The sequence below is a fragment of the Anguilla rostrata genome, chromosome 18 (assembly GCF_018555375.3).
Source record: "Anguilla rostrata isolate EN2019 chromosome 18, ASM1855537v3, whole genome shotgun sequence".
Taxonomy (NCBI): domain Eukaryota; kingdom Metazoa; phylum Chordata; class Actinopteri; order Anguilliformes; family Anguillidae; genus Anguilla; species Anguilla rostrata.
The window spans coordinates 7350260-7367864 of NC_057950.1; the positions used below are offsets into that span (position 1 = coordinate 7350260).

The window sequence follows — 17605 nt, forward strand, 5'->3', positions numbered from 1 at the left end:
TCCGACGGCCCTCGCCACACATCACACGCTTCCGCCCCCCCCCTTTTGTGACACGCCGCATTTTCGGTAGGCGAGGGGGCGAAGGGGGCATCCTCGCTCAGAGGGGGGTTTTTGACAGGATCTGCTCCCCACCCTCGTCTCGGGAGAGCGAGCCCCCTTTTTTTTTTTTTTTTTTTGGTGCCAGTCAGAGGTTTGTTACTTTTAGGCTCTCAACCAAAACGAACCCAATTGAGCATCGCGGGCGCTCCCGTCTGTAGCGGACAGATGGCTTTACTATGAGAGATTGACTCTGTGCCCCCCCACCCCTACGCCACCAGCAGTAATGAAACCCGCATTAGCCAGCATCCACTGAAGGGGCGATACCCTCCCCTTAAAATCTGAATTAATCAGCTTTTCGTCCCCCCCCCCCTTTTACATTTTTTGGCCCCTGCGTGGTGTCTGGCTTTGTTTGCGCGGCTGTTAGCGGTTGCTCGGGGAAACCAGCGGCCGCAGTTCCCGTCGGCGGGTTTTTTTTATTTGGCGGGGCGGGGTCCCCGGAGGAGAATCTCTCGCTGGCGGGTTCCAGGTGCGCCTCCGTCGTCTTCTTCTTCTTCGGGTCCGCGTCTCGCCCCCCCCCCCCAGACGGGCTTCGCGGCGGCAGCTGAAGAATCGATCACGCGCGCGGGGCGAACGCGCGATGGCCGGGGAAACGCAGCGGCCAGCCCCGGGGGCCTGCGGGGTTCGATCCCGCGACCCAAAACGAGCCCGCCGCCTCCTGCTTCAGAGTCAGCGCCGCCGCGCTCATGCTGACATCTTTATTCCCGTCTCAGGACTTCGCTCGAGCCGCGCTTGGCAAACCCCGCCCCTCAGGTGACGGGGAGGAGCCGAACGCTCGCACCGCAAGCTCCTTTATTTTTAAAAAAAATTTTTATTTAAAAAAAAAAAATTTTTTTTTAAAGTACCTTTCCGTACTTTTACTACGACCAACGACATGTGGTGTGAGTTAGTAATCTGAGCCCGGGCTATGTTCTGAATTATTGTGTGGATTAGTATTGGCATTTGAAGGCTCTTGGCTTTAAAACTTTTGTCTGTTTTAAATCCTGAGTAAATTCCTTTCAGCCCTCACTCCCCCCCCTTCCCCCCTTGCCGCCCCACGATCCCGTCCGCGTAACCTTATCCAGTACATTTTTTAGTTTTTTAACGCGGCAGCCGGCTTGGCAGAAAGGGTAAGGCATTGATTCCCTGAGCTCCCAAAGACAGCCTGATACCAGCCTGGCTATGATCTCTAAATAATTAGGCGTCTTCCCCCCTTCGCTTAGCCGCTAACAGCCATTAGCCTCCCAGCAGGGCTAGCGCGCGAGGGCGAAGCTGAGGCTGCTTTGCTGCTAATGTGGCGGTTGGGCTAATGTAATTACAGGGGCCCCCCTCCCTCGCGGCCGTGCAAATTACAGATCCGAGACGCTCTCCTAATCCGCGGAATACACCCCCCCCCCCCCCCGAAGTAGCCGTGCGAGTCCGCGAGGCTGCCTTTAATCGGCTGCCGCTTGACGAACGCGTCCGTCGGATTTTGGCCCCGAGTTGGACGATGGCGCGGCGAGCAATGCCGCGGCGGACGTCACGGTTAATGGCGCCGGCGATGGGTGATTACCGCTAAATCGCCGACCGTTCGTTATTCCCGCGCCCGGTTCCTTCGGAGTTAAACGAGGTGCCCGTTTCTAAGAGCGCTGCTTCGGGGGTTTCTCCGGCGCGGTGTTGGGGGATCCACTCTGTGTCCTTATTTTTAACCCCCGACGATCCTCTAGCCTGCTTTACCTGAATAATACTGTCACTCGCTTCTTTTAAAAAGAAAATGCTTGTATGTTTGTTTTCGAAGACAAATGAACTCTAACGTTCAAAAGAGTTTTTAACTAACATGTTGAATAGATAAGTATTATGGGGTCAAAAGTAACTCAGAAGAGGGTTCGAACACGCGTGGGCAAATTCAGGGACACCCCAAACCCAGGGATGAGGAACGCTGGTAATGAGCTCAGTGCATCTACAATGTGTCAGACTCTGAAGTGGATTAATCTTCCCTCGCAGCTGTCACCTAAAGTGCTGGTTGTGTGACACGCGTTTGGCGTGCAGCTTGTTTGAGACGTGCCACGGTCCTAATTGGCTAATGGGCTCCCAGCCTCCCTGTGTCACCACTTCCTTGCACCTACACTGGATCCTTCTGAAATGTTTCCTTTGCCATTATTCTTCATAATTGTGTTTTATGAACCGCTTCCTTCATAAGTACCATTGTATTAATATACAGTACCGTTTAATAACATTTGAGTCCCTGGCTGAACCATGTTTTTTGTTTAATGATAAAGGAGTCCTTTTCGTTTGAGTTTCTTGGCTGAGGACAGGCCGTACTGTAGCACTTGGCCTCTGTTCCTCTTTAACTCTCCTGGCTCGAGTTTGCTGAGCTGTGGTTTCTTCGGTATCAGATAAGAGGCTGTGGATCAGGGGTTCCCAGGCTCGCTGAGGACCAAAACGCGTGCGTCCGACTAAGAGAAAGAACACAACGCTCGGCGTGTTTGAGGGGCGCTGGTGTGATGAGCCATGCTAGTTTTTTTTAGCATTAATGCAGGTTTATTATCTCTTCTGTTGCCTGAGAGGAACATACGAGTTAAAACATTACATTACATTACATTACAGGCATTTAGCAGGCGCTCTTATCCAGAGCGACCTGCACAACGTTTTATATTGGATTTACATTGTATCCGTTTACACAGCTGGATATATACTGAAGCAATGCAGGTTAAGTACCTTCGCTCAAGGGTACAAAAACAGAACAGTAGAGCTGCCGTCTTCTCCTCACCCAGCAGAACTCATCTTTCATCAGACTGAGCCCTATTTGACCTCACTGTCAAACTCAATAAAAAGTGTGTCATGTGCCACTGGATTATATCAGTGTAATGGATAAAATTGATCTAAAAAAAGAAGTGTAACATCATGTTTCATTCACATTGAATGGGGTAGACATCTCTTGAGGTGACCCGTATTGAGCATTATTTTATTTTTCTCCACAATTTGGAATGACCAAATATGAGCCTTGTGACACCACTGTTTGATATGTATCCAAACCAGAAGCTGAAGCACGTGCTCTTACCTGTGTGTTGGTAACTATTTTATACTATACAGGTACTACAGGAGAGCCAGTTACTACACCCTACAGACCACAACACAGTATTACAGGAGAGCCACTGGCTATTTTACACACTACAGTCCACACACAGTGTTACAGGAGAGCCACTGGCTATTTTTCACCCTACTGTCCACACACAGTATTACAGGAGAGCCAGCATCAACTAGAGACGACCATCTGTCAGTGACAGCAGTGAGTAACCTGTAGAAGACTGCCCAGTGGAAGCTTAGCTGCCATTTTAAAATAGACCGTACCCCTCGCGCATCGCACATCTTGTCACGTTTCGTTGCATGCAAGATGCACTTTGGAGGCGTTACGCAGGGAAGGGGGGCTGGGGAGGCGGGGGGGGGGGGATTTGGAGCTTTACTGACATCCCTGCTGTGGGAAGTCTGTGTTGACACCACAGTATTCCTCCAGAGATGGCCTCCGAGATAGGATCGGCAGTCAAGCCTCGACAGTCAGGCCCCAAACCTCAGATAGCGATCGGGCCGGTCATGCGGTTAAAGGAAGCACTAAAGGAAGCGGGCTACAGCACGCGATAGCGGCAGATTCTCATCTGGGGCTGTTCAGTCGGGGTCCCGTGCAATAATGAAGCCTGTCTGTCCCGGTGCATGCTGGGAGACCGGGCCTGGAGAGAAGAGATTTGGAATGTGGCTCGTGAGGTCTTGAAAGAAGCTGGGAAATCGCGCACAATCTGGAAGAACAGATCGCTTGGGGTGGGGGGGGGGGGGACTGGAGCTTCGTGAAAAATCTGTCTTAAAAAAAAAAACCAGAGCAGAGCAAATATTACCAGCCTGATAGGTAGCATAGTTTTTTGTGTATGGGAATCAGAAATAGGTCATTGTCATTTAAAAAATTCTTTAAAGGGTCAACAAAATCCTACCTTCTCCTTTATCTGACGATCGCTGCATAACCACACGCTTTTGATTTAATTTCTAGGTGTCAATGGATTTACATTTAATTTTTTTGTTGGATTCAATTTTGTGTCCATCTGTTCAGGTTTAATGACTTCCCTTGTTCCCGTCCAACGTTCACGCTGCGTGCTGGTGTCCCCCGCGTACCGTGTCATTGTACTCCGCGGGCGTTCGGAATCCTCTCCAATCTCGGGTAATAGACACATTCAAAGACTGAGTCATTACGCTTAAAGTAGGGCTCACACCTCAACTGAATCAGAATTATTCAATTTAGCCTGCTTTTGAAATGCTAATTAAAATACCCCCTGTAATAGGTTTTTTTTTTTTTTTTCCCCCGGCCTCCAGATGCCTACAGTTTTTATTACGTGTCTGTGCCAGAACATTTTATTCAGAGTACCCATGAGTCATGCCTGTGGTTTACGCTACACAAAGGGTGTACTAGCAGATGTTGGCCTGCATTGACATATTCAGAAATACAGCATCATTTCTTGGCTTGTGTGTGGAAAATGAGCATACATTGTTAAAGCAGTCACACTGTACTCAGGGTATATATTCCAAAGGCCCTCAGGAACATGTGTAATGTGTTCATTACCACAGTATAACATCTTTATTAATCATTCAAACAGATGTATAACAGCTTTATTAACACTGTGTAATATCTTTATGAATCATTCATAAGCATGTGTAACACCTTCATTACCACAGTATAATACATTTATAAATCATTCATAAGCCTGTGAGCACGGAATTTGATCGGAATGCTTTCCTGAAGTCGAGTGACGTCAACGTCTGTCACATTTGAGAACCTACGTATACAATTCAGCATAATCAAGGTGCTGAGGCTCGATTTACGCTACAGCGCTTTTCATCTCTCACCATCACACCTGATGTCTTTGTACGGCTGTGTGATATCGCATTATACGTGTATCTTCCACAAGACTGCGGGGGACTTGCACTTCTAACGGGCTAATGCCCCGGTCTTGGGACTTACTCCAGTCACTTTGAGTGTGAGGGGTACTCTGTGAATTTCATTCAGATTTTTTTTAAGGGAGTTCCTTCTTGTTAACGAAGGCGTTGTTCATGCTTCACGAAGGCTTTTGGAATTTTATGTGCACTTTTTGGTAAAGTGTAGCTGTCACGCTTAAATTCATCTTTCTTCTCTTGAGTAACTGTGTGGCTTTGCCGCAGTTGATTTTTCTCGTTCGAGGCATGAGGGAGCCATTATGCATGCGGTACCTTAACCTGAACCTGAACCGCTTTAGCATTCTGGTTGTGCGAGTACAAGTGCATTTAAGGAAGCATTCTTCTGACTGCCGAACAATCTGCAACACCTGTTCAACTGAGAAGGGCGCAACAAGTCTTGGTATTGTTGCACGGTCGAAACGGATGAAGTGTGCGGTTTTAACTTTTGCCCCCAGTCTGAATCCCAGCTTCACCGGGGCTTTTGGGAAATGGAGTCCATAAGATATTGACCCCCCCCCCCCCCCAGTCTGTTCCTGGGTGCGAGAGACCTGACCTCTCCATGTCACTTGAGTGGAAATGGCTCTTTGGAAATCAACCCAGGACTCTCTCCTGACTGTACTGGAAAAAAAAAAAACCCTGGTGTCTCAACGGCGATGCAGTTCTGGAACACCTACCTTATTTTCCTTAACAGAGCTGCCCCAGGTACTTTTTGGAACCCAGGAACAGCGGCAGCAACAGAAGCACGAAAGCCGCAATGATTCCAGAATGATGTTTTCGCGGATTGCTCCGCATCGCGGCGAGAAGTTGCCTTGGTGACGGGGGGGAGTGCAGGGTTCCGGCGGAGAGCCCGGCTCGCGGCCCCCGTATCTGTATAAGTGGGGGAAATAATCCGATGCTCCATCAGCACGGCTCTGATTGTGGATATGTGCCTGGGGAGTCGGGCAGCGGTCGGCTGTCACATCAATCAGGGATCTGGTTTTTTCCTGATAAACCTGGAAATACTGATTATTTTTCAGAGCCTACACGTCTCTGGGGGGCTCTAGTAGTTGGGCTTTATTGCTGGAGCAGTCTCTCGTGCTCTCGGCTGTCAGAGAGTGCCGAGGCTCTTAGTGCGTTTGCTTATGGCCCCGGTCCTCCGCCTCCGGTTTAGAAACCCTTGATGATCAGGAGAGCTCTCCGAATCCCTGATCAGTGCCCCTCGCCAGTGCGATTGTGTTCACACAGTTATGTGTACACACCTTTATCGCCAAATCGTTTTAAATTTTTTGGACCTCAGGATTAGAAAGATTGCTAACTGTCATGGATTTCAGGACAAAGGTAGAATATTTATAGTGAAAGATTATTATTTGATTATTAGTGAGAGACTGTAATTGTTGAGATTATTGTTAGATTATTGGTGACGCTTATCATATATGCATAAGTGCAGTACAAAAAAGGTTTTGTTTTTTTTGTTGTTTTTTTGAAGCTTTTCTCCTGTCAGGGGGGTATTTTGTGTGTCTTTGGAAACAGGATTTTCCACCAATGAAAGCCTTGTTGAGAATGTGGCCAATTATGATGTCAACCCCACCACTGACCTTGAATGGAATACTTATTTTATTCTTTCCTGCCCCAGGGGTTGGGGTTTACCTAAATTAGACCAAGCAGGAGGGTTTGTGACCCCCTCTCATCCCCTATATTCACAAAATTGATCATGCAATTATAATCATAACAAGCTCGTGCAGGTACAACTACATCAGGGATGATTACATAGTTATTCATCTGTAGAGATAGTAACCCACCAAACAGGAACACATCATTGGACAGCCAACTGTGAGCCAGGCCTAATCTCCCAATTAGTGCCTGACCTCACTAATGCTCTTCTGTTTGAATGGAAGCAAATCCCTGCAGCAATTCTCCAACATCTAGTATGAAGCCTTCCCAGAAGAGTGGAGACTGCACCAACTCCATATTAATGCCCATAATGTTGGATGAGATGTTGGATGTCAGGTGTCCACATGCCTTTGTAGTGTATTATTCATGTAGTGTATTACGAGAATTTAGATATTCAGCATTGATAGGAAGTTACAACCATCTTTACTTTTTTCAGTGGGGGGACTTGTTTGTTGAATCAGTTATTCACTCACTCACTCACACTCGCTCGCTCACTCCCTCACTCACTCATTTATTCCCTCGCTCACTCACTCAATCACTCTCGCTCACTCACACGCTCACTCACTTACTCACTCATTCACTTGTCGAATCACGCACTCCTCATTCACTCACTCACATATCCTCGCTCCTCACTCACACTCAGCATCACTCACTATTCCACTCGCTCACCACTCACTCACTCTCCTCACTCGCACACTCACTCACTCACTCATTCCTCACTCCCCATTTCCTCGCTCACTCACTCAATCACTCTCGCTCACTCACACGCTCACTCACTTACTCACTCATTCACTCTCTCGCTCGCTCACTCACTCACTCATTCACTCACTCACACGCTCACTCACTCCCTCACTCACTCATTCACTCTCTCGCTCGCTCACTCACTCATTCATTCACTCACACGCTCACTCACACACTCACTCACTTGCTCACTCGCTCGCTCACTCACTCACATGCTCACTCACTCACACACTCACTCGCTCCCTCGCTCACTCATTCCCTCACTCACTCACTCGCTCATTCCCTCAGTAAATCGCATGTCTGGCTGGCCAAATCGTCACGTCCGAGTCATTGCAGAACCGAGCGGCCGTCCTTCGCTGCTTCGGAGGTCAGTGTTCCGGAACGCCGCGTGAATATCCCGGCGGTTTTAATGGAGTGCAGGGAGTGTCTCAGTGTGACGGGGGGCAGCTCTGCAGCTCGCATTAGAGCCGCTGTCTGCTGCAGAACCCGTTTCCCCTCCCTCCTCCTCCTCTCGTCTTTCAGGCTAGTGTGAATTATTTTGGTGCGGGAGAGCTGTAGCCGAAGAGGCCTGGAGAGAGAGAGAGAGAGAAAGAGAGAGGGGGGGAGACAGACATACAGATGGAGAGAGAGAGGGGGGTGACAGATAGAGAGAGAGAAAAAGAGAGAGACAGACAGATGGGGAAAAAGAGAGAGAGAGAGACGCAGAGGTAGAGACATAGACAAAGAGAAAAAGAGAGAGAGACACAGAGAGAGAAGGAGAGAGACAGATAAGAGAGAGAGAGAGACAGAGGGAGGGAGAGAGAGAGAGACAGAGATAGAGAGAGAGGAGGGAGAGACAGACAGAGAGAGAGGGGCATCCGTGGGGCTGAAGCCCCAGGGCCGTGTTCCGCACACACAGGTGTTTCCTCACCTGATTTGTATTCCGCGGCGCGGAGCGGAGCCGGCTTTTATGGTTCACATGAGGAGAGCGCAGACAGAGCCTCAGCCTGCTGCGCTAGCAGATATTAGCGCTTCTCTTACTCTGGGGTGCTAGCGCCTCGGAGGGGCTCTTCAAACAGGGATGTGATTGCTCCTGATTTTTTTCTGATTAATCAGAAAATACAGATTTTTTTTTTTTTTAAACCCTAAATGCCTTCGCCAGAGGCAGAGGATTCGGGGGTGTCAAAAGCGCACACATCAAGAGCTTTCGCTCTCTTTGATAACTGGTTGCGAGAAAGAATGTTCTGCTTTTAAAGGCTGAATACCAATAGTGCCCAGAGACATTTAGGGTCCGAAAATCAACAGAAAACTAAAAATAAAATGGAAAAAAAAAAAACTAGAAAAATTACATCCCTGTTAAAGGTGCTTCTCATAATTCCATACTCACCATGTACTTCTCTTGATATGAATAATACTTAATTTTTTGGTGCACATATATTTTCTGTGGCACTCTGACCTCTGTATTGGTTTAAAAATGACCTTGGTCTCGCCCCCCCCCCCCCCCCACATGCGGGAGCTCTAACAGCTGCTGTGTGGTTTATTGGATTTGATCCCGGCGCTTTGTCCTCCCCGCTCGCAGTCCAGAGTAATTAGGAAGTCAATTTCTAATCATTCTTACTCCCTTTTCGTTACTGTAATCCAGTAACTCATCATTCTCATTTTCATGATAAGATCACACTCAGCTTTTTTGGTGCGCGTGTGCGTTTTTTGTTAGATAAAGCTTGAATTAAGCCTTTTGATTTGTGAATCAACAGTAGCATATTTATTAATGTGCTCAGATTCCAAGGGGCAGTAATTCCATCCGTAGACTGTGCAGGTATAGAATAACCTTGTTTCTCCCAAGAAATTTAATTAGCAATTTACATAAATTACATTAAGAAATAAAGTTACGGAAATTGCATTCAGAGATTCCTAAAAGATGTTACTATTATTGCAAAATAGAAACTAAGAATTCCATTAAGGAAATTATTGTAAGAAGTTTTGTATATAAATGACGTAGAACTTGCATAAATGACATAAGATCAAGAAAGGCAAAAATGCATTTGGGACTACATTAAATAAGAAAATTTAATTAAACGTACAAATGAAGGTGTTCTGTGTCATTGTTGAGGTGAACAGATGTTGGCACTAAGCCGTTGAGTGCTCTCCTTGTTTTAAAAGGGAGGGAACACCGATGGCACAATCTCAAACCGATGATTCAGGGGTTGTGAGGGAGGTTAGTCCCATTATATTTTCGTTTTTTTAACTCCTTAATAGTGTTTCATGGGCTCTTTATTGTCTCTCTATGATGTCACTGCTCAGTAACGTTACCCTCTCCAGCTCAGTTTGTCTGATGCTATTTAGGGAGCCAAACCAAGCCGCCGGGCTGAAGGTCATTGCTGATTCAATGAAGCCGGTGTGAAATGCTTTGCAGCAGTGGCTGATTGACATTCAATTTCCTGAGTTTGCAGAGGGAGAACAGTCTTGATTGACATTTGGCATGCACTCGATGACAATTTGCTCAGAAGGTCAATTCGCTGTGCGGTGTGACAGTGCCCAGATTTCTAAACTACTCAATTCTTTCTATTGTTTTTGATCCGATGGGAAGGCTCCTTTTTGTGGGGGGGGGGGGGGGGGGGGGGTGTTCTTATGAAATCCATGACCCTTTTGTTTGTCTTTTCCGGTTTCACGTCAAAATAATTTTCATCACACCATTGTTGGAATTGGATGACAGTAGTTTTAGAGGAGGTCCACAATCACGTTGTCATCTGAATACTTATGAAAGTTCATCTAAGGACTTTTCCTCTGACAGTCAGTCATGTAGAGCCGGGCTGCCCAACCTCATTCCTGGGAGATCTACCATCCTGTCTGTTTTCATTTCAACCCTAATTTCAATCCTAATTCTTCTAATTAGCAGCTGAACAAGATCTCTAGCTGTTGAAGGCGTAGTGCGCTTTGTTAGGATTGGATTGAAAGCCTAGGAACAGGGGTGTTTTCCACTGGTGTAGATTGTAAATAACACAGGGACCTCCGAGGCTTGTGCGGAGCCGGTGGAGCTGGCCCTAATGTTACTGCATTGGCCTTTTTTTATGGATCCCACTGAGGTCCTTCTGTCTAGAACACTACTCATGAGATGATACGAGGATTAGTGTGCATGTCCAGTAGCTTCCGGACCATTCAGTGTGCTGCATCGCGTTGAACTCATTACAGAAACCTGCATGCGCCCGTCTGGTATGTGACTGTGGCGTCCCCCAGGTGACACTGACCATGGTGTGGCGGCGGTAGGGGCGCACCGCGACTCTCGATCGCGCGATTACGCCGGTGCTCGTAGCCGTGCTAACGGGCTTCCTCCCTCCTCGTCGCAGGGTTTCTTCCTGACCGTGTCCCTGGAGTCCATCCTGAAGGTGGCCAAGCACGCCTCGGAGCACGGCAAGATTTTCAGCATCAACCTCTCCGCCCCCTTCATCAGCCAGTTCTTCAAGGAGCAGATGATGCAGGTCATGCCGTACGTGGACGTCCTGTTCGGGAACGAGACGGTGAGCCCGGTAGCCCAACCCTCTGCGGGTTAATATGGTACTGTAGCGTTTCATTACATTACATTACATTACAGGCATTTAGCAGACGCTCTTATCCAGAGCGACTTACACAACTTTTTTTACATAGCATTTTTACATTGTATCCATTTACACAGCTGGATATATACTGAAGCAATGCAGGTTAAGTACCTTGCTCAAGGGTACAACGGCAGTGTCCTACCCGGGAATCGAACCTGCGACCTTTCGGTTACAAGTCCAGTTCCTTACCCACTGTGCTACACTCCGTCCTAGTACCCTATTAGCAGTATTAGCGAAATTAGTTTCGCTAATACTGTGTTGTTTAAGTGCTGTAACACAGCATTAGTGCTGTCTAACCCTCTAAGGGTTAATATGGTACTGTAGCATTTCGCTAATACTGTGTTGTTTAAGTACTGTAACACAGCATTAGTGCTGTCTAAGCCTCTAAGGGTTAATATGGTACTGTAGCATTTCGCTAATACTGTGTTGTTTAAGTACTGTAACGCAGCATTAGTGCTGTCTAACCCTCTAAGGGTTAATATGGTACTGTAGCATTTCGCTAATACTGTGTTGTTTAAGTACTGTAACACAGCATTAGTGCTGTCTAACCCTCTAAGGGTTAATATGGTACTGTAGCATTTCGCTAATACTGTGTTGCTAAAGTACTGTAACACAGCATTAGTGCTGTCTAACCCTCTGAGGGTTAATATGGTACTGTAGCGTTTCGCTAATACTGTGTTGTTTAAGTGCTGTAACACAGCATTAGTGCTGTCTAACCCTCTAAGGGTTTATATGGTACTGTAGCGTTTCGCTAATACTGTGTTGTTTAAGTGCTGTAACGCAGCATTAGTGCTGTCTAACCCTCTAAGGGGTAATATGGTACTGTAGCGTTTTGCTAATACTGTGTTGTTTAAGTGCTGTAACACAGCATTAGTGCTGTCTAACCCTCTAAGAGTTAATACTGTATCATTTCGCTAATACTGTGTTGTTTAAGTGCTGTAACACAGCATTAGTGCTGTCTAACCCTCTAAGGGTTAATATGGTACTGTAGCATTTCGCTAATACTGTGTTGTTTAAGTACTGTAACACAGCATTAGTGCTGTCTAACCCTCTGAGGGTTAATATGGTACTGTAGCATTTCGCTAATACTGTGTTGTTTAAGTGCTGTAACACAGCATTAGTGCTGTCTAACCCTCTAAGGGTTAATATGGTACTGTAGCATTTCGCTAATACTGTGTTGTTTAAGTGCTGTAACACAGCATTAGTGCTGTCTAACCCTCTGAGGGTTAATATGGTACTGTAGCATTTCGCTAATACTGTGTTGCTAAAGTGCTGTAACACAGCATTAGTGCTGTCTAACCCTCTAAGGGTTAATATGGTACTGTAGCATTTCGCTAATACTGTGTTGCTAAAGTGCTGTAACACAGCATTAGTGCTGTCTAACCCTCTAAGGGTTAATATGGTACTGTAGCATTTCACTAATACTGTGTTGCTAAAGTGCTGTAACACAGCATTAGTGCTGTCTAACCCTCTAAGGGTTAATATGGTACTGTAGCATTTCGCTAATACTGTGTTGCTAAAGTACTGTAACACAGCATTAGTGCTGTCTAACCCTCTAAGGGGTAATATGGTACTGTAGCATTTCGCTAATACTGTGTTGTTTAAGTGCTGTAACACAGCATTAGTGCTGTCTAACCCTCTAAGGGTTAATATGGCACTGTAGCATTTCGCTAATACTGTGTTGTTTAAGTGCTGTAACACAGCATTAGTGCTGTCTAACCCTCTAAGGGGTAATATGGTACTGTAGCATTTCGCTAATACTGTGTTGTTTAAGTACTGTAACACAGCATTAGTGCTGTCTAACCCTCTAAGGGTTAATATGGTACTGTAGCATTTCGCTAATACTGTGTTGTTTAAGTGCTGTAACACAGCGTTAGTGCTGTCTAACCCTCTAAGGGGTAATATGGTACTGTAGCGTTTCGCTAATACTGTGTTGTTTAAGTGCTGTAACGCAGCATTAGTGCTGTCTAACCCTCTAAGGGGTAATATGGTACTGTAGCGTTTTGCTAATACTGTGTTGTTTAAGTGCTGTAACACAGCATTAGTGCTGTCTAACCCTCTAAGAGTTAATACTGTATCATTTCGCTAATACTGTGTTGTTTAAGTACTGTAACACAGCATTAGTGCTGTCTAACCCTCTAAGGGTTAATATGGTACTGTAGCATTTCGCTAATACTGTGTTGTTTAAGTACTGTAACACAGCATTAGTGCTGTCTAACCCTCTAAGGGGTAATATGGTACTGTAGCGTTTCACTAATACTGTGTAACACTGTGTTACTGCATTACTGTAACACAACATTAGTACCAATATAGTACTGCAACACCTCATTTGGTCACGTGTTGCATGTGTGTGTGTTTCTGTAAACATTTATGTATTTTTGTCTACATGCACTTATGTGTGTCTGTTTCTGTGCGTGTGCGTATTTGTTTTTGTATGCATGCACTTGTGTATTTTTGTGTGCATGTATTTTTGGAAACTTGTTCTGCCCTACAAACTTCCAGAAGCCCAAGTGTTAATCCCGCCTGCCCCCCCAGCCCCTCCCCTTCTCTTCACCTCCATTTAACATGTCACACAGGAACACAAACACAGATCAGAGCTTATCCCTCTATCACTCCTCTTAATCGTGTCACCATTTCATGGCTGCTTATTTATTGATTTTCGCTGCTCTGTGTCAGTGAGCTGTTTGGTGCAGGTCACACGCTGCTCACAGCTGTCCTGGGCTGCCCGGAATATCTCACTAGTGGTTCAGTCTAGTGCGAAAGGGACTTTGTGTCTGTGTGTCTCCACACTGGGGGGGGGGGGGGGGGGTTACAGGTGTCCTGAGAACCATAGTCAGATCTTGATAGATCTCTCACCTGTTCTCTGGGAGCAGCACCGACTGTAGCAACACTGGCTGTTGCAACATTGACTGAGATCCTGAGTGTGCTGCTCATTTTGTCTGTGTCACACACTATGGATCTCATCAGGTATCTCTTCCTGCGAAGAGGGCAGCAGTAGGGCATTCTGGGTAATGGATCCAAGGGTAAAATGGATTTGTGTTCCTTAGAGTGAAGCGTTTTTTTTTTTTTTTTTGTCTCTCGGGCATGGTACTCGACAAGATCCAGCCAAATGCACCCGCTACGGAAATTTCATGATGTACGATCATTCAGTGGCCCTCGATTGCTATGTAAACACGCAGTGTAATTTAATCTTGCAGACTGCAACGAATGAGCAGAAGCGGCGTAGGTTTCGGTTTGTCTGATATTATTTGATTAAGCTTTACTTTAAGTGCCCCCTCTCCGCCACCTTAATTCCTGAAGCCATTAATAACACACACACTGCTGTCTGTGAAGACTTAGGCGTGGCACGTAGCGGGGGAGGTCATGCAGCCATGATTTGAACACATAAGCAAAAAGGAGCAGGAGAGAAATGGGGCTAACGTCCCCTGCTGAATAATCGGGAGCAGATGTGGATGCGTACAGTTCACCGGGGTGTAGCGTATCGCTAACGCGCTTCGGACTCGCTTGCCAACGGTACAGCGAGGCCGCGGCGGTCGAAGCAGCGAGCAGCCTTTTCCTTTGTTGCCATGCCGATGATGCGTTTGAAAGTGTGCGTGCGTGTTTTGATTCCCGCCCCGGTGGGGGGCGGCGGTTTTCGGGCCTGTCCGGGAGGCCCAGTGGTAACAGGAATGAGTTTATAACGCCAGCCGTTCCTCTTAGGGGATCCTTCAGAAAATTTGGCCGGGTCTCTTTTTATTTTATTTATTTATTTTTTTCTTCTTTTTGCTTCTCTTTTCCGTGAGCCGTTTTGGACCGCGCGGTGCTCCCGCGAGGCCTCTTGGCTTTCGAGCGGGACCCCTCCCTTCCCGGCCCGGCCCGGACCCGGAGCGGGCCCGACTGACGACCAGCACTTCCACAGGAGCCCTGCTGAAAATCCCTGCATTTGCTCTTCTTACGACTTGAAGCTGCGCGTTTAAAATGGTTTCAGTAGCGTTTTACTTGAAAAAAAATGATTTTCCGCAAACGTCTCTTTAACACTACGACCCCCGCCACCCCCACAAGGGTTCACTCAAGGCTCCTCTCCACCGCATAGTTCAACCCCCCCCCCCCCCCACACACAGTACCTGCCAACTCGACCCTCCCCACGCCAATCCATCTCATTCAGGGCAGTGAAAGGGACTAAAAATCGCATTTTTAATATAAAATTTCAAATTTTAATAACTGAGGAAAAATATTTTAAATAAGTTACACGTCTTTTTCTAAAGGTTTTCTAACTGATTGCAACTTTGTACAGTTAAAGTTTTAATTTATCTGTTTTTTATGCATCTAAAAATGCATAATATGAGTCTTCCTAACAAGGGCTTGAAGTTTAAGAGAAACAGTGGGCAGTTGCTGCTAGTAGGTAAATAATACAAATAAACGCATTGATAAGCTGGTGCATTAAATCACGTTCGTCCGTTGTGGAAAAATTGCTTTACTAAAATAATATAATGCAGGGTTACTGTGTGTTTGTTCCTGCTTCTTTAATGTTCGATTTGGTACATATTTACGAGGTTTGAGCCTTTGAGGGCCTGTTGTCACTGACAATGTTACCGTAGCTACAGGAAGAGAGCTCAAAATATTACTCTTCTGTGAGAAATGAGAGATGACCTGGAACCTCCCACAGGCTCCCATTCCGTCCCGGCAACAAGTCAAGCTCCGTGCAACATTACACTATCTCACATCTGGATTAATTCTGTTGGCAAATGCCCCGACAGCTGGAATATACACATTTGGTCCCACGCGTGCATTAGTGCTGAATAGCCTACGCTCTTCTCTGTGGCACATACATAAAGATGCATACATTTCCCCACATCCCATGAAGACACACAGGACAATTTTCAGTGTTAAATCAGCTCTTACAGCGTTTATGTGACCACTATATGGCCTATAAACTCTGTTAGAGCTGTTTTCACACTGGACACTTTACTGTGTATTCAATGCAGTTAACAGGATTTTTTTATTGTTGTTGTTGTTGTTTTTGGGTGGGGGGGTGGGGCTGTGCCTTTTAAGCCCTGCTTTATGCACCAATGCGAATAGTAGGTGGTACCATTTGCTGGCTGTGTACAGTAATTCGCTTGTAGCCTTGGTAAGTGAGACCTTAATTTCAGGCAGGCTGCACCCACATGCCCTGCAGTCAGCCCGCAGTTTGCGCCGTGAGTTTTCTCTGTACGTAAACCTGGCCCTGAGTTCTTCTTCTGTTCTAGCCATCAGCCTCGCTGCTGTTTATATCATGTTGACAGTCTTTACCTCTCTCCTGCTCCTCTCCAGCTCCTAATCGTGGATCCGCTCTTACGTAATGCTGGTAATTGCCGTGTTGCATTTTGGGTCCCGGTGCTCATTTCTGTGGTGAGTGACAGGCTGGCGCTGAAGGAGGCAGGTCTTTATATCCGAGGTGACAGAAACGCTGTTGCCATGGCGCTGGAGCGGCAAGACGTCCAGCCTGCTGACACCAGATTGTTTTCTCTTCAAGTGACATTAAAAAAAAGAAAGAAAAAAAAAGCCATCCAGGGCAACTGCGCTGGCCTGATGGAGTGAGTCTCTCTCTGCTTCCCCTGGACTGCGTGTTAAAGCCAAAGGCCAGGCCTTTCAGCGTGCGGTACTGCCCGTGTGCAAACGCGCGGGGTGGACAGTGCCAGAACGCCACGAGGACGGATTGTCTGACAACATCGCAAAAAAAACAGGGTCGCTTAGCCATTCATACGGAGAATGCGGTTTAAAATGAAGCGTTAACGGTTGAAATAGCGGTTATTACCGACGGGATGGCCGCGGGGTCGGGGTCGGGGGTACTGTGGAAGTCGCTCTGGCGGCTCGTTCAGGACTGGCCCTGCCGCTCAGAACCCGAACGCAGCAGCGAGCTGGAACGGTTTTCTGTGGCCCGCTTATGCTCTCCTCATCAGCGCCGCAAACCTGCCTCCAGGGAGGAGCATCTTTCCTAACATGTATTTGAAATATGTATTTTGCTCTTCTGTGTTTCACATGTAATGCAGGTTACTGGCTCGCAAAGAAACCTACGCCTCCGCCATTTTGGTTGCAGCTTATCAATGCGTCTGTTTGGAAAAGTGTTTCGTATTTTGTAAGAATATATATTTCAGCGGGTTTTTGTACATCCTGGGCTGCCACCTTGTCTTTTGGCACAGCCCAGTTGAGCCAACAATCTCACAGACTCAGACCTGGCTTATTTTAGTGTGTCTAAGAAACTACTGTGACCAAAAAGCACATGCTAATCATGTGATTTTAAATACTCTTACATTTATGAATAACCATTCAAAGAAAGTGTTACCACATTACGCTGGGGAAGGAAATCTGTGACAGACATCCCTTTGGTAAGTGAAGTGAATTTACCAGAATTTTCTTTGGACGGGATTCTGTGGATTCACGTGTCAAGTTCACATTGGAAACATTTCACCAATTCATTAAAATTGTCGACTGAAAGTGGAAATAGTGACAACTGAATGTTCTTCAGGGGCTAAAACTGCTCAGTTAAGTAGACAAATAGCCGGTACTGTAGGTAGATTACAAGTCTAGATGGGCTGAATAGCCTGATCGCATCATTATGTATCTTTATGCTTCCTTATGTCCATTTGCAGACAGGA

The 17605-nt window shown here is 46.5% G+C and overlaps 1 protein-coding gene across 5 annotated transcripts in view; it reads left to right on the forward strand.

Annotated features, from left to right (window-relative positions):
- LOC135245329 (adenosine kinase-like) overlaps positions 1–17605 on the forward strand; it is a 152586-nt gene that overhangs the window by 96906 nt on the left and 38075 nt on the right. For 3 of the 5 annotated variants that reach the window (XM_064318346.1, XM_064318347.1, XM_064318348.1), the window contains one exon: positions 10743–10913. The exons of the other annotated variants lie outside the window; for them this stretch is intronic. In XM_064318346.1, the coding sequence (XP_064174416.1) occupies positions 10743–10913 (171 nt within the window). The remainder of the gene's footprint in view (positions 1–10742; positions 10914–17605) is intronic. 5 annotated transcript variants of the gene reach the window in all.